At 37.2% G+C, this 26218-nt stretch overlaps 1 protein-coding gene across 3 annotated transcripts in view; it reads left to right on the top strand.

The window, feature by feature from the left end:
- Window positions 1-26218, top strand: part of LOC123016319 (protein split ends) — a 36112-nt gene that overhangs the window by 8805 nt on the left and 1089 nt on the right. The window contains exons 1-12 of one of the 3 annotated variants that reach the window (XM_044416646.1): window positions 8938-9075; window positions 13598-13655; window positions 13706-13978; window positions 14046-15008; window positions 16091-17499; window positions 17556-24322; window positions 24388-24459; window positions 24564-24691; window positions 24740-24912; window positions 24967-25376; window positions 25431-25631; window positions 26011-26172. In XM_044416646.1, the coding sequence (XP_044272581.1) occupies window positions 9072-9075; window positions 13598-13655; window positions 13706-13978; window positions 14046-15008; window positions 16091-17499; window positions 17556-24322; window positions 24388-24459; window positions 24564-24691; window positions 24740-24912; window positions 24967-25376; window positions 25431-25631; window positions 26011-26172 (10620 nt within the window). In that variant the 5' untranslated portion in view covers window positions 8938-9071. Of the gene's footprint in view, window positions 1-8814; window positions 9076-13597; window positions 13979-14045; window positions 15009-16090; window positions 17500-17555; window positions 24323-24387; window positions 24460-24563; window positions 24692-24739; window positions 24913-24966; window positions 25377-25430; window positions 25632-26010; window positions 26173-26218 lie in introns of those variants that run through there. The other 2 variants (XM_044416644.1, XM_044416645.1) reach the window with 2 other exon arrangements.

The following is a 26218-nucleotide window of genomic DNA, read 5'->3' as shown; positions in this document are numbered from 1 at the left end:
TTTTAATGTTTAACGTTAAATATCTTTTTAGTTATTGATTATAAACACCTAAAAGTAAGTAATTTTAGAAACAATAAATAGGGTGTTCCATTTAAATTTTTTGAGTTACTGATAACAAATGCCTTCATTTTTTTATCTTTGCAAAGGCAACACACTAAAAAAATGTTACAACCTTATAGCTTGTACCTTCTTCTTTGTGGTAGTAAAAAAAAATATTTCTCAATGTCTTAGTTTTTGTGTAATAAATTTTTAAAAAGTGCATGTTTTCGTCAAAAAACCATCTTATTTTTAAAACTAAGCAAAATCGACCAATAAAAGTTTAGTTTAAAACATTGTAATAAAAATCTACATCCAAAAACGCTAAGAAACATATGGTGTTTCATTAAAAAAAACACAAGTTTGTATTGTAACTTATTTTTGAGACACACTGTATAGTTGAAAATAATTTTAGACGATGGACTAGATTGGTATCTATGTCCTTTATAATTTTTTAGAAATTTTAGGTCACTAATGGACTTTTTCAACTCGCTGGGACTCCTGTATAATTGAGGCATGTTTATTTCTCTTTGAATTTCTCTAAATTAAGTCGAATTTTTTGTCGTAAAACCGCCAAACACGTATATCTTTGACAATTTCTAGAAATGCAGCGTTGTTTTCCGCACGATATCATTTACACACACAAAATGGGTGAAAGTTGCGTGTGTCTATTATAAAGAATAAAGCTTAGTCTTGTTAACAATTGAGGCAGATTTTCATTGCTCAAGTTTCTTATTTTTGACAACATATCGCCAATAATGGCACATCTGTCGCTGTAAAAGTGAAAGTGTGCTTTTTGTCCGGCAAAATCAAAGGTTTTTGTTGTGTTGAAGAAGAGATATAGTAGATATATAATGATTCGTAATAAATAGTCTAAGAGGGTCGAAGTTTTTGTCGAGGGGTGAAATATAGTACAAACGACCGCATTATCTATTAGACCAGAGTTTGCCAACTTTTGGGCCCCGAGTTTAAACTTGTGGACTGGTAATTAATGACGAGTTTCTTGGTTTCTTGTGACAGTTTTGTTACGATAATAAATGAAATAGCATCGGGTTGCGTAATGATGCCATGACCTGCACATTCATGAACGCGAATTAATCGATTATGTGGACTTGTCCCAAGAAAAATGAAAAAAAGAAATGTTACTAAAGTCGTTCTGGTGACTTTGATCTTGGTTGATAAACTTATCGTATTCGTATTTTATTTAACTAATTTATGCGATCCTATCATTTAAAACTGCAATCATAATCACTTTCAGTAGTTTTGAAATTGTCTCTCAAAATTAATGTTTATAACCAAAAATTATAAATTCCTTCTTCTGTCTTCCATTTATTATTTTTTGGCCCCAAAATTCAATGAAAAATTCTTTTACATTCATGAAATAGAAATTTTCAATACCTATTGCACTTAACTTTATCTTAAATTCACGTTTTTTTATCATTAAAACATTAACATCTTTTTTAAGAATTATAAATTTCTTCTAAAACATGAAATAGAACATTAAAAAGAAAAAACAAAGTTTTATTATTTACCAACAATAAAAATAAGTTGATACAAACGTTGTATTTTCAAAACAAAAAGTGTATTGCAAAGCATTTAATTTTGTCATCAATTAACTAGGAAAAAAATTGTTTACCAAATTAGCCAAACAAAAAAAAATGTCACGCACTAACTTTGTTATCTCTCAGATCCAAACTGGTTCTTGTCAAAACTTGGATCGACTTGAACGCCTAATTAGTTGGTTAATTAATCTTCATAAAGTCACAAGAATACGACAATAATTGTACTCGTATTAAGTTTACCTAACAAACAAAATAAACAAAAAACACTTATTCATGAACCTGATCTCAAATTTAAATATTCGATTGGCTAGTTTTTGTAATAAATAATCATTTCAGCCAATATTTGAACCGTTACGTGAGCACAAAAACCAATCTCAATTCTATTCACTCAACTCGTGACAAAAATACTTTAAATTTAAAGAAGATAGTTACTTTCATGTGTAAGAGTTGGTAGAAAAAACAAAATTGAAAAAAGATTCAGTTGCTAAGTAACTGTTAATTGGATGAATAAAAAAATATTTTTGTTACCTAGCAACGTGAAAAATTAAGAAATACCAACTTGACAGTAGTGAATTTCCCCTTCTGGTCATTTGGTTACAAAACAATCCACCTGTCATCGTCCGGCCGGCATTTTCTCTCGTCCATTTCCTCATTTTCAGCTGTTGCGTATCGAAAAATCCCGTTCTCATTGATTGTGTAAATTCCAATGTTGCCGCACGTTGCAAAACATGCTCCATACTATTCCGCCGCAGCTCCTTCATTCCGGAATTCTCTCCTCTCCTCATTTCCCGGTCGAAAGAAGTGCCCTCTCACATCGGCAACGTCGTATAATGTGTGCAAAACTCGGAGCTCGACGAGGCAACGTCGCCTATCGATCAGCCACCCGCATTTGGTAGGGGAAATTCATCATTCGTCAGAAGCGAAATCGCACGATTTGCCATCTCTCTTACGCACAAAACCATCGTCTTTCTCTCTCACACACACTCGAACAAAATTTTATCCAGGGGCCGAAAGTTTATTATTATTGACCTAGTTGTCAATAGTGACATTCAAGAAACATTAAGTAAAGTGCGACAACAGTGGGAATTTTAAACGCTCACGTGACGGGACGAGGCCACAGGCGAGGCTTTAACTATTTCTTTTTTTGCAAAACCAATATTTCTTGCGCAAATTGCATTTTGGAGCACTTCAAATGAAAGTAGGCTTGCTTGAGATTCATCTGGTGTGAAAATTTTGTTGCGTAGTAAATAATTTATTAACGTAATTAAAGAAATTGATTTGTGTGACAGTAGGCGAATAAAATTTTAAGGGAATTATGGCACTTTTGGTAGTTATTTGTGATACCCAACCTTGGCAAAATGATAATGGGTAGTAATTTTATAGCTGTATTGATTAGAAAACATTTTTATGAGAATATTTGAAAAAATTATTTAGATAAAAAATGCATTTACTCCTGGATATGCAATTTATTTTCCCCATGGGAGACCATCAAGCAAACAGCAGGCACATTTCAAAAATCAATTTTTAATCATTATCTCTCCAGGTGACTAAAATTCAATACTCGGTTTTTGCTTTAGTTAAATAATTTTTTCTCCCATTTTAAATAATAAATCAGGCATCAATTTTATTATTGATTTCAGCACTCCAATTGTTTATTAATGTTTGAAAGGTGACCTAAAAATTGATTTCTGTGTAAAATAGCTTCATATAAATGCATTCGAATTGACATTGACGTTTGTGTGTATAGAACTGTGTCCCACTTCTTTGTTTATTTTAGAACAACCATGATACATAATAAATAATAATTATACTTACTTCATTTCCGTATTTCAAAATTTTCGTAATGCGAGAGTGCGTTGATCTCGAAATAAATTATTCTGTGGTTGGTTTAATTGAAACGGTTCTAGAACCACAAAAATTTATTATTCAAGACGATGTACAGGTGCCAAAAAACTTTTCGATTTGTTTAGGTTGTGATTATTTTATGCTTTCAAATAAATTTCCGATCGAAATGACCTATGACTTTGAAATAAAGTTGGTAACATTAATTATTAAATTCAAACATCACATTTTTATAGTCAATTGTCATTCATTTCCGAGGGACGGCATTGCTGTCACCTGAGACAATTTGATATCACCAATTTAGCGTTGCCAACTTAATTTCCAACACTTTGACCGGAAATTTATTTTTGTTCAGGGTCTAAGAGGTTTTATTAGATAATGAGACATACAAAATTGACTTAGAGTGACTAATGTGGACAAATAGTAAGACGAACCGAAAAGAAAAGTTGTGGTTGGCAACGCTGAAAAAAATCTAAAATAATGTCATAATGTTATTCTAGTTACGTCCCACAATAGGGATTTAAGTTTGATTAGGCTGTTCGTACACCAACTTCTGATTTTCAAGGTTACTAATTCTATACTGCCTGATCATTTAGGACCGTTTTTATTGGCAACAGATTTAAAAGTATTTTTCTTAATAATTGCTTACACTGCAACTGGATACTGTTTTGTTTGACAGATACAACCCCTCAAGATTGTTAAATTGTTATTAATCACAAGCATACTCCAGTGGTTTACTTTAAAAATTAAAGTCAGGATTGCCAACAGTCATACTTTCTTGATCACTTTGTAGTTTGCGTACATATTAGTTAGAATATTAAAAAATTAGTTATGTGAACATAACAGCAAGTTTCTGTCGCCAAAAATTACAATATGCACTTTCTTTAGCCATCTTTTAAAATTAAATTAACATACAATCTAATTTTTCTTTTACATATCCATTATTCTAAGAACAACCGTGATATTTTACATAATGAGTAAGACATTTTTCGAATTTTCCTAGTAAAATTTCGATATGTTGTTCAAAATTTAGACCATTTCCCTTGGCAACCACGTAAAGTGATATACAAAGTAGTTTTTTAATCATTTGTGAAGGTTATACAGAACCCAAATACATTTTTAAAATAAATTTGGATATCCCTGAGATTAGTGGGTATAATTTCAAGGGTGTACAAATTTTATTTCATATTGTAATATTGGTAAAAGAAATCAATAAAACTGTTTAAATGTTTAAAAATAATTGTACTGTAATGTGCTTTTTATGATAAAAAGGCTTAAATAATAGTAAAAACGTTCCATAACTCGTAATCGCTGTTAAACGTGTCTTTTATTGTAAATGGCCTTTGCAATAGCCATTATCTATAACTTAAAATAAAAATATTGGTGAAAAATTCTCAAAACCCACCACAACCGCTTCCATGTTTGATATCTCTTCACAATTATAATTTTGGTCTTGATGTCGAAATCTTGAAATTTTTTTCTTGAAGGTTTAGGAAATAGACTTTGTTGGAGGTCCGCCTAAATAAGGATGTCTCCATTTTCGGAACAAGTTTTTAAAGCAAGTCCTTAGAAGTTTAATTGAATTAAGTATGTCTTGTGACGGATCTCGTCAACAACTTTTCTTCCATTTAGAACTGATTGAAGTATTTTTTCGAGTGTCATTATGCAAATTTTAGTAAATTTTCGTATTTCCACTGGCAAAATAATCCCAATTATGCATAGCACAAGGTCTTGCCCGACTGTGAGTGACATTTAAAAATTTAAATTTCGTGACTAGCTCAAAATTATTATCTAACTTATCGCATTTTAATCAACTATCACGCTTTTTCGGCTTTTGTTTACTTGAAACGTTAGTCAAAAAATTATCACTAAAGGTCAAGGAAAATTGTCAATTCCCATTCAAATCATACATTGTTTTCGTTATTTTTTTTTCCAACCGGCTGAACACATCTGTTCATTGTAGTTCACTTCCTGTATCGTCGTCGTCTAGTCGACTGGTACGCAATGTTACCAACATCACCACCCCAAGGCATCAAACGATGCCCCTTTTCGGGCGCCAATCGATTCAACCCCAAAAACTACTTTCGTCGGTGAAATTGCCACGTTGCCACATCTGCAACCGACGCCGTCTTGATCGTCCGATTTCGTAAAAACAACAACTCAACGATTATTTCTATATTTATATCAAGAGGAATGTTCCATGCGGCGTTAGATTCAATTATTGTCAAACAATACGGTTTTGTATCCGAGACGATGTTTTCACATCGCGTAATAGCGATGAGTCAGCAGCCATATTACTGGACAACGTTGAGCGCCTTGCAAAAACAAGTGCCACCAACATCCACGTCCATTCACCTAAGTCACGTAGGCCATGAACAATCGTGTTTCAGATAGATTCAAACAGGCCACGAATTAATTCCATTTTTTTTTTCAAATACATCATTTCATATTGTCAGTGCAACGAAATTACCGCTTCGATTTTGTTTTTTTAACCTTGGAAAGTTGAGGACGTGGAAATAATAATGTTCAATTGTTTTGGTTCCGTGTGAACAACTACCAACATGTCACTCCATATGACGAGAAATTTTCAAAAACAAGCAAATAGCGTTTATTAACTGAGAAACTACTAAGTAGTTGTTATCGCAATAGGGGTCCAAAAGCTACTCTGATTATTATGATTTTTATATTAGCCTTGAAGAAATTCCAATGTTCTTTTGTTGTAAACATAACCAAAGTCTCTTGACGCATACACCTGTCTAATTTCACCCTATTTACGCTCATTATTAGTAATTTAAATGTTATTTTTATGACATTACAAGTTGTTTTCGTGTCATGTTGTCTTATTTCTCTGGATATCTTGATTTTGAGAAACTTTTTCTGACTTTTGAAAATCATGGAATAAAAAGACAAACTCTGAAATTTAAAAAGTTTACTTTTGAAGATTTTTTCAATAACAAGCCATAAGTAGGCTTTGCGTTGTTATGACAGAAACCAAAAAAAACATTCTCAAATTCTGCGAACTAGCTATTAAACGTTGATTTAGCCTCATTTCAGCACTGTAAATATTGCCAACTGAACAAAATAAAACTCTATTGAGTAATTTACTAATGGAAGGGAGACCTTGACTTTGTTGATAGAATTAGTGTTATCGACCATTTTGCGTACAATTATGTAAATGTATGTACAAAACTAATAATGAAGGTCAAAAAAATAGTGATGACTAGTCGAAAAAGTTTTGAAAGCAGTTAATTGGCCACATTGAATAGGAAAATGCATGTGTATGGAACCAATTTAGACGTGATTCAATCTCACAAAATATCATCCAATCAGCGTTGGTTCTTTCCTAACAAACCAAAGTTTAGGTCAGTTAGATTAGAGGTGAATAAGATTTGTTCAGTCGCCAAGAATGTGAGTCGCAGTTTATTGTAAATAAATTTGGACTGTTGTAGTTACAGTTGGAAGTGTTACACGTCCATAAAGCTATCTTTCATCTCTCCAACTGGCAAATTCCAGTTATGTGTGCCCTCCTTAGCTGCATAATTTCGTAATTTAGCATTCGAATAGTCGGTTTCCTGCACAAACTCATTGCTTTTTATCTTTAGAGTTTGAATTAGAGGTGAGCGCGGTGATCCGCCCCGAAATTCATCACTGTAACAAATCTAAAATTTATGCAAATACACGATTTTGTAGACATCAGTGCGATTTTCTTCGTTTCGGTATAACGCACACACCTCTACGGCAGGTTTTGTTGTTTCTCATTATAAATCAACAAGAGTGCCGTGACGTCATTGCGACTTAGGCAACATCGCACAATCAACCAGTCGAATAATCAATAACATTGGCTGTGGACCGACTTTCGAACGAATTGGTCGACTATTTGGCCTGTCTAAAGTAGCATACCCAGTTATAAGATGTAGTAATATGAGTCCAGTTTCACAGAAAGCAGTTTTGATTGCAATAATTCAATTATCTTCGATCGGCTTTTGTTTTGACACATAAGTGCACAGCCAGCTAGCCGTCTTGATATCGATTGAATTTTAAAACAAAATGGCAGGTGTATTCCACCTGTGAGGGTGGATTATTTTCGTGTTACAAAACGAACCGTCGGAGAAAAAGAAACTAAACACCTTTTCTGTCTGACTGTCCTATAATACCATCCAATCGTTCGGCACGCTATTGGCCATGAGTTGATGTTTTTCATTATGACTGTACAGTTGTCCGACTGGAATGATACAATGATACCAATGGAAAGCTGGAGTGTGCGTAAATGTGGCAACAGCGTCGAGGGGAACGAGACGTGAGGGAAATCTGGGGCTCTGGAAGCGTTATTGTCGCTTCACACGGCCGACCTAGGAAAAATCGATCAAACCACCCGACAATTTTCGTTTTTCTCTTCTCATTAATCCGTTTTATCGAAATTGGTGATGGCAGACTGACGTTTTTTCACTTTTTTTTTTAATTACCAACTTACTCGGCCCAAAATCCCGTAATCACGTATTGTTCACTCACATCGAAATTAAAATACACCAAAAATCCTCTAATCCGTGCGCTCTGTGAGTTTTATTTTGCCAAGTTTTGCAATTTTTACACTAATACGAGACATCGGTGTGACATTAGCCACACCCTGTCTACTATGATAGTCATTGTCTTTATTAAAATCCCTCCAGATTTATATCCAGCATGCTTAAGAAGAAAAAAAAAACACAAAATAACACTTCACTGTAATCCTGTAAATATGTTTTTTTTCAATGGGAAGGCTCTTAGAGAGTGAGTATTGTCCGTTCAAAGAGAAATCAAGCTGAAATGGTGACCCGGCCGCTGCATCAAACAGTTTTGTTTTGCGGTCGGTTGGCACGCCTGCGCTGTAACTACACAGCCAACTCAGCACCAGTGGCAGGGCAAAGTTATTTAGAGCGAATGGAAAAAACACGTCGGATTATTCTTATCTCTGTCGACTCGGTTGGGCTGTTCTATCGATTGCTGCTTCCGAAAACATTAACGAAAAGTTTTACGTAATGCGTAATTTGTTGGCGCCCCTGCAATTCTCAGATTTTTTAACATTAACCACGGGGATTCACAATTTCTTTTGAGTATTGCCAACGTAAAATCTTCGTTATTCACTAGCTCATACCCAACTACTACTATAAAATGAGTGCTTTAATAGTTTCAATCTTTTCGTGTTTTGAAGTTATCTTTGGCATTCTGCCACGCTCGAGAGCCTCTAATGACATGCAAACATTTATCTAGTTTCTTGTTGTTGTATTTTTCGTCCTTGGTGTTGTGTTACTTATAGTATAATTGCTTGTCTAATTACACTGAAAACACATTACGAATCGATTTTGCTTAACATAAATTTGGTTGTTGTGTGTTTCAGGTATGGCCGCGTGCAGAGTGTCAAATTGTTGTCGAGGGGCGCCAAGGAGGAGACGGGCGAGGGCGCGATGGCGTGTACGGTGGCGTTCATGGACATCAAAAGTGCGTCCAAAGCCCACAATGCCGAACATAAAATCGACGATAGAACTCTGACCACGGAGTACTACGAACCTGCTGCCATTCCGTCCGCTGCTTCACCGCAGAACACGCCCTCCTCGTATTCTACCTCTCCGGGTAGCAACAGATTTCCCAACGGCCATGGGTGGGTATTCACTTTACTTACCCAATCTTACATCAATTAATGCTTTGGGGCCAACCTTCATGGACTTGAGTCTATTGACTATGGAAAATGCCCTTTCTCTTCTTTTTCAACATTTTTCTCTCAAATTCTGTGAGAGTTAAAAAGAAAATAATAAAACTCAAATTAGTGCTATAATTTAGCACTCAGGCTGTTTTATTAGAAAGAGTTGCTTATGGTTTTATCCTAGAATAGATTGAACTTTTTATAGGATGAAAATCACCAAAAGCAAACACAATTTTTGCTTCTTCCAAAACAACCTTTTATTGTTTTGTCTTGGTGATTTCTATACTACACAGTTTAACGATTTGGTGAAAACTTTTCTAAAAATTCTAATTACTAATGATACAATGTTTTTTTAATTATTGATTATAGTAAATTATGTCATAAATGATAACACTATTTTTTTTTTTTGTATTTTTTTTTAACATTTTGCACGTTTTTTTAGCCATGCAGAAACTTAAATGCCAAATTTTCTCAAAAATCGTATGTTATTTTTGCACTTTTAGAGTATTTCAACTCGTTTTTAAAATACGTTCAAATTTTTGCTAAAACTGACTGAAAAATTACCAAATTAGATTTAAATTTATATCATTTTAGCATGTCTTTATTTTTGAGTGAAATTTTGTCAAAAAAAAATACAAAATATAGCCGAAAATGGTGTTACTTGCACGATTTTGCTGAAACAAACCAAAAAAACATCAAATTAAGTCATTGTTTTTGCCTTTATCAAGCATGTTTTTCAAATAAAAACATAAATATCGGGTGACTGTAAATGATTTGGTGTCAAATTTAAAATTTAATTTGGCAATCTTGAATTTCAAATTTAAACGTCAAACTTGTGTAGACAATTGTCATTCATTTGCGACGGGCGACTGCTGATTTAGCCGTCATTTGAAACATTTTAATATAACAAATTTAGAATAATTCAGTGTTGCCAATATATTTTTTTGTCACAAACATTATTATAATAGTTACCTGGTATTTCTCATAATTTCATTAAAAACTAGCTAAATTATAGAATTCGACTAAATAAAATAGTGTTATTTTTGCGTTTAAGCATGTTTTTGGGCAGATTTGCGAGATTTATGTAAAAAAATGAAATCATATAAGCTCATATCTGGTGAATTTATTTAATTGTTTTGAGCTGGCAACAGAAATTTTGCCTATTTTAATGTGTTTCCGATCAATTTTCTCTTAGAAAACTTATAGCAAGAGTGTTTTAACTAAAACTAAAAAAAAATGTTTTTTTATTATGTCCATAAAATAGGTTAATAATTATGCAAATAAAGTAAGCCTTTTATAGTTGACATGACTTAACATTCGAGTACTTTGAAAAGTGCTTATTACAACGTCTCGAATATCCCAAAGCAGGAAAATTTGAATTCCAAATTCTCTTAATTATATAATTCGTGATTATTTATTACGTATAATTACAACTTGACGAAAATACTTGTATTATCAATGATTCCATTGTCTGGGGAGCGTCGCTCGTAAAATAATTTATTAATGAAAAAACAAGGCGCTAATATCATCAACAATTCACTGTGGATTTCCCCCTAATGCACATTTTAAATAATTATTATACATCAACCGCATTAAAAGCATTAATGGCGATGGGGTGGTAATTTCGCTTTTATCAATATTACAATCGCCAAACTAGAGTGGTTTTTTTCTCTATTGCGTACATAAATTTTAATAAATCGTCGCCACAATTATGTTCAGACTTTGATGAAGGAAAGGTGTGTCCAAGGTGCGACTGTCTACTACACGTTGTATTTATTTGCATAGACAAAGAAAATGCGAAAAGCTCTCCCGACAACAACTGTCACGTCATGTCCATGTAATCAGTGGAGTGGTTAGGAGATAATTAAATGGAATGGTTTTTCAACCACTCCCATCCAATTAGTGTGGATCTTTGATGTGGCAAAAGTGGGATTTTCATCTAGTTTGACCGAAATCACCGTGACCTTAGATGTGTGATAAATCCCAACGTCGTCGTGTTGTTTTTATTGTTTGGTTGAATTAAAACCGTTAAAGTTAACAGTTAACCAAGCGATCGACTTTTAAGAAACGCTAACGTGAAATGCTAATTGCCTTTTGCCATTTTTATCGAACTGAAACAACACTTGTTGTGTGGTGTTGTTTTCACGATGAATAATTTAAATGTGGCACGACGCGATGTCGCCCTTTCGTGTATTATTACAAAATTTCTGGTAAATAAGCACGGTGTTGCCCTTTAACATCGAGGTTATCACGATTAGTAGGCGATTAAAGGAAAAGCCTGACTCAATGAGAAAATGGAGACTAACCTTGCTGTTTTTCAAAAAAAAAACAAACAAACAAAAAACTTGCCTTGCTGTGCTATTTATTGCTATTGTATTTATTTCACAATTTTTCCTCCAGTTTTTCCTCCCATATTTGGGAAACCTCCCGGATTAGCTGGAACTCCCTGGGTCGGAATTTGAGGCATGCGTGGGGGTTGTTGGGCCATTGCCGCACCTCCAACCTAAAAAAAAATATCCAAAAAACAATTTCAACAAATAAAACTTACCAAAAATATGAAAAGTGCGAGAAGTAGAATGCGTACAAACTTTGCCATTTTTGTGGGAAATTTTGGCTCAGGTATTGTTATATAGCCACTCACAAGGGCAATTTTAATTTTTTAATTAGCTAATTACCGAAAATGACACAATTAAGCGTAATTATGATTATTAATTTTTAACGCATCATGCCTTTAATTGAATTTTGAAAATTTCACACGCATATCTGACCGGAAAATTGTCATTTCGTGGACAATTTTTTTATTTTCAATTTATCAGCGAAATATTTGACACGATAACTAAACCAATATTTTATCGGAATTTTTGATACTTTATCAGCACGTTATTTAACCGATAAAATTGTTGTCTAGTTTATTTCGTAGTGTGTTTGAATTTTTCGAATTGTTGGTAAGTTCTATAAGAATATTTAATGAAAGAAAGGTGGAACTAGAAACGATAATTGAGGGTTAAAAAGAGGATTTTTGTGTTACTTTGACTCTCACCAACAATTAAATAAGTTGTTTCGTTCTAATTAATGCGTGTGTGTACAACTACTGATTTGAGTCGTAAAATGAAACGTAAAATTATGATAACAGCGGATGTGACGTTTAAAGTGTAGGAAAAATTACTGTTTATTAGTTTTACTATCTAATTTATTATTTTTATTTTCAAAAACGCTTCTGTGTTCTGTTCACAGTGCGGAGATAAATTTAGGTAGAATAATAGAAACAATCTGGCAAAAAAAGTGATGTGCAGTATTGACCATTTCACCACTCAAATTTTAATAACATGAATAGAAAAAAAAATAAAATGTTTCAAAACTTTGTTTTTGTTTTATTTCTAGTACGTTTTCTTTCTACACAAGTAAATAAATATTACCGTTATTACGACTGGTTGATCTTGTTTAATAATTCAAAACAACTCGACGTTATTTTAATTTTAAATCAATCATGTGTATTAGTATAAATTGGAAGCTTGCAGATAAATTCAATTAGCTGTATTGATTTTGCGAAATATTAATTTATTGAAATGAGATTTTTACAAAACGACGGAAATTACGTTTTATCTACAGTATGTTCCCGGATTGAGTTTAAAAGAGGAAAAAAAAATTATCTTTGATTTTATTTTTTGCTTCATCTAAAACGAGCAAATCTATAATTAAAACTTCATTATTCTGACTCAGAGGAAAGAAAAGTTTATTTTTATGTTAATTTTGGACTTAATTATTCTCTGCTGTTTAAATCTCATCACATCGGCGTTTTTAATTTTTTTTGACAATTAATTAATTAATTAATTAATTAATTGAATTATGGTTGTATTTTTATTGTATTTTTTTTTTATCTTAAAGCTGTTTGTTTTCCCACTAAGTCAGAATAATAAAGTTTTAATTACACCAGGTGAACAAAAAGTATGGAACCAAACGTTTTTTGCTGAATGATGAATGATAAAGTTGTATAAAAATGTGGTTTTATCAAAAAAAAAATTTTTCGAAATTTTCTTTGGTTTTTGAGTTCTACAGAAAATTTTTTTTTTAATGGCAACCCACTATAAAACCATTTTTCTCATGAAAGTTATGATCTAAGGATTAAAACTAATCTACTTTATATTTATTTTTTTTTACATAAATTGCAATTTTGATATAAAAAAAAAAAATTTCGTTCTCACATCGATCACATTTTTTATATTTCTTTAATTCATATTAATTATTATTTTCTGATAGCAAATGATTAAAAAAAAACGCTTGATTCCATTAATTATATTCATCCTGTATATTTCCTTGTTTCAGGAGAAGCAAAAAATGTTTTTCCGTTGCAATTTTTTTTTCCTCTTGTAAACTGAATCCGGGGACATACTGTATAGTCTGTTCCATAATGATTTATCAATACTTTGGTGGTAGAAAGAATATCGTAATTTAGTTGAAATATGTTGTTTTTGCATTGTAGGTCGACAGAAGAACATGCGAATTTCGGCGACCGCTTCTACGAGAGACCCAATAACAGGGTAACCGAAGGTGAATTTATCCGTCGAACGAACTACCATGATAATTGTAGGGGACGCAACAGGGAACGAAGTTATAGAAATGGTCCCTACAATGCAATCATGGATCGATCTCATAGGACACTCAATAATACATGGTCATCATCGTATGACACGACGACAAGGTACAATAGTAGTCAAAATGAAACAGGGTATGTATCAACACCTTCGGATACCAACGAGAGGCGGTCGTCCGAACAAACAAGTACAAAGAAAAAAACTAAATCAAGATCGGGAAGTCGGTCACCGTCACCATCGGGGAGCACATCCAGTAGATCACCATCCAGGTAAATACAACCCACAACTAAGTCAATTCCACCCCAATTGACCTGTTATTTTTTTTCTCTCTTACAGATCTCGTTCGCGGAGCAGCAGCAGCTCGTCGACGTCATCCACCTCGCACGACACTTCCTCGAGCAGCGAAAAACGTCCCGTGGCCATCCGTGTAAAGAACTTGCCTCCTCGTTCTTCGGACACATCATTGAAAGACGGCCTTTTTCACGAGTACAAAAAACACGGTAAAGTGACGTGGGTGAAAGTCGTAGGACAGGGTGCCGATCGTTATGCCATCGTCTGTTTTAAAAAGCCAGAAGATGTGGAAAAAGCCCTGGAGGTCAGCTACGATAAACTCTTCTTTGGATGTAAAATCGAAGTGGAGCCTTATCAAGGATACGACGTCGAAGACAACGATCTACGACCTTACGAGGCCGAAATCGATGAGTTTCATCCAAAGGCAACTAGGACGCTCTTTATCGGTAACTTGGAAAAGGACGTTACCGCTTCTGATCTCAGGAAACACTTTGACCTCTTCGGCGAAATCATTGAAATTGATATCAAGAAACAGGGGGCTGTGGGTTCGTACGCGTTCTGTCAATATTCGGACATCGTGAGTGTAGTGAAAGCTATAAGGGCCATGGATGGTGAACATTTAGGGAATAATCGGATTAAGTTGGGATTTGGGAAATCGATGCCGACGAATTGTGTGTGGGTTGATGGTGTGCTTGATTGCAACGAAAAGTACCTGAGGATACAGTTTGAGCCGTTCGGAGCGATTAGTAAAGTGCACGTGGATAGGGACAAGGGACAAGCGTTGGTGTTTTATGAGCAAGTGGTGGGGGCACAATTAGCCGTTAATAAAATGCGGGGGTTTAATTTAAAAGGGAACAAAATACAAGTGGATTTTGCTAGTAGGGAATGTCAGGAGTCGTTCTTCGAACATTTGGAGAAACAAGGTGTACCCATGGACAGGACGGGATTCGAAGAAAGGAGGGATTCAGTCTCGAGAACGTTCGACTCTTCCACCAACAGATTTGCAAGGTACAAAAATCATGAAACGGCTGAAAAATCAACAGTCGAAATGAGAAACACCATCTTTACCGAAAATTAAATAAGGCAAACATTTAGATTAAGAAAGTCAAAATATCCGTATTTTGAGCTTTGAATTGGCTGAAATGTTTAACAATTCGCTCTCATGTTTCTTTGTTTGTCTTTTTTTCAGTTATAAAATCTGAAACTAAATATTTATGACTATTTTATCGTTCCTTATTCCATTTACAACCTATCGACGTGTTGTCGACCTTTGAAACATAATTTTGTTTCTAACTGTATTTTATGCATAACAGTCTTACTCCACAACCTGTTCTAAACCTATAAAACGCTTACATCATTGCAGGACTCTTCTACTTTATTAATTTTTAATTTAACTTTGGTTGGAATTTGTTTTATCTTTCTGTAACACTTATCAATCAATGACTTTAATAATAAATCAAAACACCAAACAAGATTATAAAGTTAGTTTCCTTAATACCTTGTTTGGAAGTCACTGTAATCGCGCTCTTAATTCTTCACCTAAGGCCTTCGTCGTAATTTGCCTTTCATTTTATAATTTATTCACAAAGTTGACCGTTTTCATGTTTTCTTTCATTGTTTCGATATTTAACAACCAGAACAAAGACTTTATTAACACAAACACATCAAGTTAGTCGCATTTGAGAGATTATTCAGTTTATCTAAAAAAAATATTTTTTGATAAATTATTATTATTAGTGTAGGCACACACGCATTGTTCGAAAGCGAAAGTGCAAGACGAATTCGTAGGTGTTGAAAAAAATTCCTTATTTATAGAATTGTCAATGCCAACTAGATTACCATATGAGCAAGGATTTTAAATAAAAATAAATAATTCAAAGTTGGTACAAAAATTTCATAAACGCACTTTGTAATTTTATCCAGGATATGGAACATTTAATAACAAATAATTACAACTCACATCAAGGATGTATACAAGATTTTAATTATAATCATTAACATAGCACAAATTGAGACAAGAGAGGAAGAACGCAAAGTTACATTTTCGTGTTTTAATGGCCGTTTTCAATACTTTTTTTTGTTTGTTTCAGATATGAGACCCCCACTCGACCCCGCACTGCCTCTTACAGCAGCCGCTCTAGTGTGGCACCTCCCAGTCAACCCTCCGCTATCCCTTCGCCCGGAACTCCGGGTTCGGTAACTCCACGGGGGACCGGTTCCCGTTCCCGTCTCCGGTTTCCCGACTACTACGACCAAACTGGAGAATACGGCCCGGAACGCCACTTCCGGAACTACGACGAGTATAGTCAAGGCTCCGGAGCGTCTCATGAAGACGGCTACGAACATGAATACCCCTACACCAGTCCCTCAAATGTGGAAACACTACCACCTATTGTCAACGATCATTCCGGTACTCAATTCGTTCAACCCGAACTTAGAAATTTACAAAAAGAACGAGTTCATCTATTGGAACAACTTGAAGAGTGTCCTAGTTCCGGTGACGAGCTAATAAGTCCGAAAAAACGCCTCAAATTAGACTTGGTTGAAAATTCGGTACCTAGTGATGTGATCATTGAAGCGAATCGCGATCACCGAAAAGTGATGGAAGTGAGGAGGTTATCCGATCCGAATTTAAAACATCATCGACGACCATCAGTAGATAACAAACATTTAGGACACGACCGATATCTCCCACACGCCATTTGCAAAAGGAGAAAAACGGCAGGAAGTGACTCCTCAAGGACTCACCATTACGACCATTCCGGTTCGGAAAGTGTCGGAGGTTCACGACCGGGGACTCCCTTAGTCGACGAACGACCCGAACACTTTCCAAGTGAACCACGACGCGTCCCGAGAGAACGCGAAGGACCCCTCACACTCCCTCTACCTCGATTCGCCGCTCAAGTGATGAATCGCGGAAGCGTCTCAATTGCAGGAATTAAAGGCCAGAAAGACACTATTCTATCTAGTCCACCACCCGTTACTAGCCCCCGCATTTCAAACCCTAAACCTCCTAGTCCAGTCCCGGTACCACCACCGGCATCGCCACCCCCACGACCTCCAAGTCTCAGTTCCAATTCGAGCGATAGTAGTGACATTACGCCACCAAGTCCGTCACTTGACGAACGAATACGATCACTAGTCGAAAAATACGAAAAGTGGTCCGGGAGTCGTGCACTAAGTGCTGCAGGAGGCGAAGCATTAGCCAAGTTGGATGCTACAAGAGAAAAGTTTAGATCGAGACATAAATTACTCGATTTGGATTTGAAGGAAGTCCAACCAAGTGAGATCGTCAAATCTGTGATGGCAAAAAGAAGTGTCTTTGATGAAGATTTAAAAAGGTTAGAGAATGTTGGGGAGAAATATGAACCGAAGGATTTTAGTGCATTTCCAAGAGTTACAACAAGTGTCCACATTTCAATACCAACACTACCACCAACTGTACCTACAGCAACTCAACTACCTAAAACACCTACAATGCTATCACCGAGGTCTACTGGTAAGTCAAAACAATTGATGGTGAAAATATAGATTTCTGTTGTTATTGTAACACAGGTAGTACCAACGTGACGGCAGCCAAAGGTCTCCAGTACCCGTTCCCGAGCCACCCTCCAAGTCTCACCCCCACCACTCCAACGTCAACAGCAGCACCCTCACCGGCATCGACGACAAGTACAATAACCAGGGGCACCAACCACGGTGATACCAGACTGAAACCGTGCACGAGTGTCACTAGTGATAATCGAACATCTAGTAAAGTGAATGTAAATAGAAGTGGTGTAGTGATAAAAACTAGTGAAAAGAACAGTGTCAACATTCCGAGTGATACAAGTGCGGTGGTGGTGACGACAACAGTGACAACAACCACAACCACAACCCATACTAGTGTCATCAAAACAAAACCGAGTGAGAAACCTAGTGACAAAGTCACATGTCGGAGGGACTCGACTAGTAGTAGCAGTGGTGATGTGAAAACTACGAAAAAGGAAGACAGTGATGAGAAAGAGCGCTTAGAAAAAGAGAAACAAGAGAAAGAAAGACTTGAAAAAGAGAAACTCGAACGGGAACGTTTAGAACGCGAAAGCGAATTAGAAAAAGAAAGGAAAGAGAAAGAACGTCGTGAGAAAGAAGAACAAGAAAAGAAAGAACTCGAAGAGAAAGAAAAACGAGAAGAAGAAGAACGGTTAGAGAAAGAACGACAAGAGAAACTTGAAAAAGAAAAAGAACGAGAGCGCAAAAAGGAAGAAGAAAAGAAACACAAAGAGGACAATCACGAGAAACGTAAAGACGACCACAGACATAGGGAGAATCACAGTGAGAGCAAACATAGAGACAACAATCACACCAAAGAGAACGAATCAAGAAGCAGTCACGAGAAAAACCGTCACCACATCGAAAGAGATGTCGAAAGAAGAAAGGAAAGTGTCAAAGAAAATCGCGATAACAACATTCACGAAAAGAAGAATTTTGATAAGATCGAAAGCAGACACATGAGTATTGATTTCGACCGCAACAAATCCTTTGAGAATATCACCAAAACAGATCCAAGCAAACGAAAAGAACGTAACAATAGTTTACCTGCAAACATCGGAATTAAAAGACGCCTCAGTGCTCATGACTCAGTTGAACATTTAGATGAAGTGAAGAAAATGAAACTGAGTCAAGAACACAAGAAATTGTCCGAAAGACGAGACTCCAAAGATAGCACACGATCCGAAGAAAAAGCAAAAAGTAAACATAAAAACAACACAAAAATCTACGACGACAAAATCAAACATAACAACACAAAAGATAAAGATCGAGATGAGAGACACAAAAATAAACAAAAATTAGAGAAACACAAAATCAAGAGCAAAAGTCGAGAGAAGGAATGTCGAGAGTCTCCAACGACTCCGAAAAGTCCTGGAAAAGAATTATCAGATAAAGATTTCTTAGCTCGACTCGACTTACGTTCCAATGAAGAAGTCGAAAAACAGAAACAACGCAAAGAGAATAAAGACAAGAAAAAATCCGATGAAGATGATGCAAAAAAATCCGAAACCAAAAAAGACAAACATTTGGAAAAAAGCAAATCACGTGAAGATTCACGCAATGAGGATAAAAAATGTCCAAAGAAAGATCGGACGAGAAAATTAACACAGAATAGTTCCGACAATTCCGATTCCGATGAACCAAAGAAACATTCAATTTTCGATATTGTAGATGACGAACCAGCATACATTTCAATGTATGATAAAGTTAAAGCTCGCAGTTGCAAAAATATGCAAAAACAAGAAGAAGAAAAACGTCAAGAGAAGATCAAAGCCAAGTTCAGTCAATTGAAACAAAGTCGTGCTAAACGTGAGGAGAAGAAACGCTCAACTTCATGGGACGAAGACTCAGATTCGGATCGTGAAAGAGGCGATAAAATCGATCACAAGACAAAACGAGGAAACAAAATGTTAATTATGAGTTCAGATGAGGAGGAACCGAGAAAAAGTCACAAGAAACGCGAAATCTACAGCGATTCTGATTCAGAAAGGAGACAAATCAAATCTGAGCATAACGAGACCAGTGAGGACGATCGCGTTAAAAGTAAATTACAACGAAAGGGCTCCAAGTCTCGAATCACGAGCGATACGTCTGATGATGAATTGAAGAAGAATCCGATCAAATCGGAGATCTTCTCGGATAATGAAGTTGATCAAGGATTTGCTGATTCGGAAGATAAACCGTTTGCAAAAGTCAAAGACGAGTTCAATCGGATTATCAAAAAGGCTAGGGATAAACATCAAGAGACGATCGTTGATCAAATGAATGCTCAGATCTTTGGCGATTCCAGTTCGCCGGTACTTGACATAAAAACTGAACAATTCAATAATCGACATTCATTTATGGAGAATTCTTCCGCCGATGAAAACAACGATAAAAAGGAACGGATCGAAGTGAGAAAGAAACATAAAAAGAAGCAGAAACGACAAAAACACTCCTTGAGCAGCGAGGAATGTAACAAACTAGAGACAGTCGTTGATGGGATTCTTACAGAAGATAAGAAGCATCACGATAAGAAGAAACAGCACAGTAAAAAGGATAAAAAGAGGGATAAACCAAAAGATGAAAGGGACAAATCGAAGAAATCAAAGAAGAATAAGTCTGATCTTAAATCTGATCTGAAACGTGATGGAAAAATGGAGAATATATTTGGATCGTTGTCTGAAGATTCAGAAAGTGGAGTTAAGGAATCCGATGATCACAAACCCAACTTTCTGGACCGGTTTGGAGACACTAATATCCAAAGTTATGCTAGTGATTCTGAGCCGGAAAAAATGGAAAAAGAGCGCGAATCTAAAGAAGAACATCGCAAACGCAAAGAGAAGAAACGTCGAGAGAAAGAACGAAGACTCCAAGAAGAAGCTGTTTCTGAACAGATCAATGAAAACAGTATGGATTATGCTGATATGGGTAAACAACTAGAAGCCAATATCAAAGATGACAGTATGGAAGAAATTGATAAAAATGAAATCGATGCTAGTCACGACACAACTGATGATTCTTTCCGCTTTAACGAAAATGACTTCCATGAAAAGAAAGAAGATCGGAAAGAACCACGTGAAAAGAAGAAGAAACGCAAAAAGAGCAAAGAAGAGAAACAGAAACACCACCATCACCATCATCACGATAAGAACAAGGTGAAGACCGAAATAAAGAAAGAGCCGCCGACGACGCCTCCTGAAGAAATCAAAGTTGAAACTGAAGAAAACAAGAGTCTTCCGAATTTAACAGACCCAACACCAAGTCCCCCACAAAATAAATCTTCATCGAGTCTAGACTTTTCCATATCTCCGGTACCACGAGAAGCTTTAATAAGTCCAATTCCAAAAACTCCTACTACATCCAAAGAGAAGAAAAGGGATAAGTTTATTCCCGGCTTTGGTACTGAAATTGATGAGAAACTTCACGAGAACGCAGTTAAATCAATTTCTGAGTTTGAACCATCGAAAGAAGTGACAAAACCGGTTGATGAAACTAAACCAGAACCGGTCCCTGAACCAAATGAAGAAAAACCACGTGTTGTTATCTCACAGGAAGAAACCGAAGATGCTGTTGCAGCTCTCCTTGGTGAAAGCTTTGGAAGTGGCCAATTCGATGAATGTTTCAACGAGGAAGAAATCAATTCGACAAATGACCAATCTTCAAATCTTGCTGAAGCTAATTTAGCTCAAGATGATGAAGAAATGCGACAAGCAGTCCAAAGTTTGAGCGCAAATGATATGGACGTCAAACCGGAAACACCACAAAGCGAACACGAATTACAAATTGATACAGACACGGAAGAAGGCGAAGAAACTTCAAGCCGGTTTGATCAACCACCAAAAACACCGGAAATTACCGAACAGCCGAAAACAACCGAACTGTCGTCGTTCTACCGACCGGAAACAAAACCAACACCAAATATCGGAAGTCCACCTTCGTTAACTCCGATCAAGCCACAAGTTTCAGTTCAGAATGAAATTAAACGGCCCGAAGAACCTAAAGTTTCTCTAAGCTTACCGATGTTACCCGAACAGCCACGATCGGTGATTTCCCAAGCTTGGAAAGACGACCAGACTAATAATCAACCGAAAATACGTACATATGGGAGTCCCCCAATTGTGAAAATTTCGGAACCAGCGTACCCACCATTGGCAGCACTGACTAAACAAGAACATCCACAAATAAGCTCAGCTGAACCGATTAAAATACAAACGTATCCAGTACTGACAACAAACCAAAAAATACAATTACCCAAAACAAATAGTACTCCTCCTGATTCAACAAAAGTCACTACGAGTACCACCAATCTGTCTCTGAGTCGACTTCCTATAACACCCATTATGGTTTCGAAACCATTACAAGCGACCACGGTTTTGCTTCCGCAAGCTAAAATCGCTCATAGTTTAGAACCACCGGTTTTGGTTTCGGCTTCTCAAGAAAGGCCACGAATGGTTTTCCAAACTACATCAAATATCACACCTCACTTCCCAAATATCGTTCAAAGTCCACCTAGAATGGTTCGGTCATTACCACCTCAAGCCCTTGTTATGCCCACTAGACAACTACCACCACCAACACCCTATAGTACCAGTAGCCAAAGTAGTATACCAAAACCAACCATAATAATGTCAACCAGTCAAATACCGACTTCAAAACCATTCATGCCAGTTATTAAAGAAACACCACCGAAGTTAGTAACAATACCGGAAATAAGAGTAACACAGCCTGCTGTTATCCAACAAACTAAGGAAATTAAGGAACCGGAAACGGAGGTTAGAACATCAACACCGAGTCCGGTAATTGTTCAAACACCGGAGAAGAAACCGGAAATTCAAGAACCACCACCACAACAACTAGCCATAGAAAAGGTAACAGAAGAGTTGAATTTGACCCTTAAAAAGGAAACCGACGTTAAGGAGGAAGTCGAAATCAAGAAGGAAGAAGTTGAGGAGAAATTAACCGAGGAAAGTGATGTTGTTGTCAAACCAAAACTGGAAACAACTTCAATCCCCCCCACTGTTAAAGACCAAGAGGATGAGAAAGCCGACACTGAAAGTGTCATTAGTGACATAAGTAAAGAAAGATCAAGTGCTGAAATTTTAACAACTAAAGACGACCCACTTGACAATAAAGAAGACAGTGACTATTGGTCGGCCAAAGAAGTAAATATTGATTCAGTTATCAAGACTTTATGTTCCGCTGACGAACTTTCCGACCACAGCAGCGAAATCGGTAAAGACGATTGGCTAGACGAATCCAAAACCGATGAAAAATCCGACGATTCGTCCAAAAAAGAGGAGGCCATTGACGAAATGTCGGACGAAATTACCGAAAATGATGACAAAGAAACAGCTGGACGTGGTGGTCGTCGTGGTGGTCGAACACGAGGCCGTAAAACACGTGGTGGTATACAAAGTCGGCGTGGGAAACCCGTAGTTACAGTTGCCAAACGTGGAGGACGTGGTGGTTGTCGTCAAAAAGGCGAAAGAAAATTATCAAAATCCGAGTCGGATGCTCCTTCTGATGTTTACGAGTTTAGAGACGACTCTGATGAAAACAAAGAACGACCTAGGTTGATTTTGACAATCAAATCACCGGCTACTGTTAACACCCAGGCTGTTGTCAAAGAACCATCACCTAAACCTGAAACCAAAGAGGAATTCCTGTCACCGGTTGCTAACACTAGAAAGTCGCGAAGATTACAAGAACGTGACGTTTTGAGGAACACAGTAGATGATACAATTGAGGATGTTGTACGGAATACAGTCGTCACTAGATCGAATCAAAATGCACGAAGATCCACACGCCAGGCTGTGGTCAATAAACCTGAAACACCCAGAAAATCACCACGAGGGGGACGAAAGAAAGATCGAAGGGCTTCAGACCCGTCCGAGGACTCCTCCGAAGAGAAATCTAAAACCGATTCAGAAACCAGATCAGAGAGTGATTTGACCGAAATTGAAAAACCAAAAGAAGTAGAAAAAGAGGAAATTAAAGAACCTCCTCATGAAGGACTCAAAGTTAAAATGTTGAGACGTGTTAAAGGCGATATGCAAGAACCGACGACTTTAATCGATCCAGTAACAGGTCTTTTGACACCAATGAGAGAATGTGAAGAAGGTCGATATATACCAATGCTTAAAACAAACGAACAATCTGTTATTACGTCATCACAACAACCAAAACCCAAACCACAAAGCTTAAAAGCACATGTTTTGTCATCACAAGCCGCCAAAGCTGTAGTCTCCCAACAACAACCCCCACCACAACCAATACCCAAGAAGAGTATCATAGTAACAAGTCATCAACCTGTCACAATTCAACCATTAAGTCAAACCTTAAATGTCAATGTATCAATGCCAACTTACACCTCAGCTCACTTATCCCCACGTCATCCCGTACCAGTCAATGTACTATCCAAAGCCCTAACCAAACCTCAACTATCACCCAATCAGATGGCAGTATTGAATCAAAAACAACCAATCATCAATCCGATTCTCACCACCCAATCACAAATCATCAATTTGAAACAACCACCAATCAAACAACCGGTAATCAATAAAGCCAAACCCATACACCAGCAACAGATGTTGACTGGATCAGTGGCAAGTCCTCCGTTGAATAAAGGACCAATGCCAGGCTTGGGGGCAAGTCAGAATAGAATTGTGCAAGCGCCACATCCTAAGGGGGTGATGGAACCCCCGAAAATTGATGTGTCATTATCGAACGTGATTCTGGGGCCGAGATCAAATCTCTCACCCCAAAGCCAACTAAGACACGTGCCGGTGCCTGCGTACGAAGCAAGTTTGGTAAGTCGAGTTAGAGCTTGTAGTAGAAGTGACTAACGGTGTTTTTTTTTCTTACTAACATGCAGCATGGGGAGAGGAATTTGTATAATCGGAGCCGGAGTCCTCCGCCGGCTCATCAAAATTCACCATCACCTCAGGTGATTGTCTTTTTTCGAAATTTGATAACTTTAATTGAGACAATAGTGTGTTTATAAATTTACATTTTATTTAAAATAGATTATTTATTGTATGATTTTTTCAGGGTGAAGCCATTGCACATTTCCCACCGGGTGCTGTGCCCCTACGACCACCACATGACCTCCCACCCGGCCATTACATCCACCCCCACATGTACCAATTAATGCGACAACAACCCTACCATTTATCACGGTAAGTGAAAAAAAATGTATACAACTCGGGTACTAAATCTTGTGATAGCTCGCCGATGGTAGCCGGCACATTAGAGAAATCAGGCGACGGTCAAGAGGGTGAGGAAGCCCCCGTGACGTCACCACCTCTAGAACTACGACGTCCTGGCTCAGTCGGCTTGGCCTTGACTGGAAGAACTGCAGTACCCCACAGTCTCCACTCACCACATGACAGGACAACAGGTATTCCGCCCCCATAACCCCAAAACCCCCAATTTCACACAATTTTTAAATTAGATTCCCCCCAAGTGGGACAAGTCTACAACGTGCACACCGCCCGTATGCAACACTACCATTCCGCTGGTCGGTATTACGAACAAACCGCGGAGCCCCCACCTGCACATCGCCCCCTTACAAGTCACGGATCGCTCACAGCCCTAGCTAATGACCGGTCAATGTCTCACATGGCCGCATTGGGGGCCCCCGAGCGTCCCCTCAGCTCACACGCGGCCTTGACGGCTCATATGGTCCCCGAGCGGCCAATGACGATGGGTGCCGGACTTGGTGCCGCCGGGAATCTCATGGGGGCTGTAGCGAGACATGTGGGTGTTGATGCTCCGGCTAGTCAACGGGGGTTGCAAGCTGCGACACCGCCACATGCCAGTCAAGTACCACCACAAGCCGAAAGTCTTTTCATGCTATTAAAAGTAAGGTTTTTGGCCCCTAAACCCGAACAGGGATTTATTTTTTTGATTTTTTAGCAATATCCCTGTATGTGGCAAGGGTTGCTAGCCCTGAAGAATGATCAAGCGGCGGTTCAAATGTATTTTGTTTCCGGGAATGATTCAGTGGCAAAATGTAGTTTGCCCAAAAATACAGACGGGTCGACTCCACCTTTGAGGATTTTCCAAAGGATGAGGTTGGAGCCCCCACAAGTTGAGGGGGTCGCGAGAAAAATGCAGGTCAGTAAAAATGTGAGGTTATGTCTAGTTTTGGTAAAAATCGTTCATAATAGATGCAATATAATGAATAAAAGTTGATTTTAAGTATAAATACCTTATTTTCGTAGAATTCGGGTGAACACAAACCACTAATAGTAACAAACAAAAAAATACTATAGTACCAACATAAGAAAAATTAGTAACGAAATTTGAAAAATCATCCATAATTGGGTATAAAACACCTGTAATTACAAATAAATCAATTAGTTTGTTATTTTCACATTGAAGTAACACACTTGAGGCACTTGTGCGCTTTAATTTGCGTCTAAAATTGGTTTTGTGTGAAATCACAGCCGCCTCGGTTTGAAAAAGCGCGGGTAATTCAAAAATTTTGTTGCAGATGGAGAACGAGCATTGCATGCTTTTGGCGCTTCCTTGCGGCCACGACCACATGGACGTACTTAAACAATCAACGAATTTGACCAACGGGTTTATCACTTATTTGCAACAGAAGCAGGCTGCCGGGATAGTGAACGTAGCCGCTCCGGGGACTACCCAACCAGTATGTTTCAAATTGGTTTTTGGTTTTCAGTTTTGATTGATTTATT

Source organism: Tribolium madens, unplaced genomic scaffold (genome assembly GCF_015345945.1).
Source record: "Tribolium madens isolate multiple individuals breed KSU strain unplaced genomic scaffold, Tmad_KSU_1.1 Scaffold_1;HRSCAF=32;Tcas5.2_LG8, whole genome shotgun sequence".
Taxonomy (NCBI): Eukaryota; Metazoa; Arthropoda; class Insecta; order Coleoptera; family Tenebrionidae; genus Tribolium; species Tribolium madens.
The sequence above is the reverse complement of the archived record's forward strand: the minus strand, read 5'-3'. Positions and strand labels throughout refer to the sequence as shown.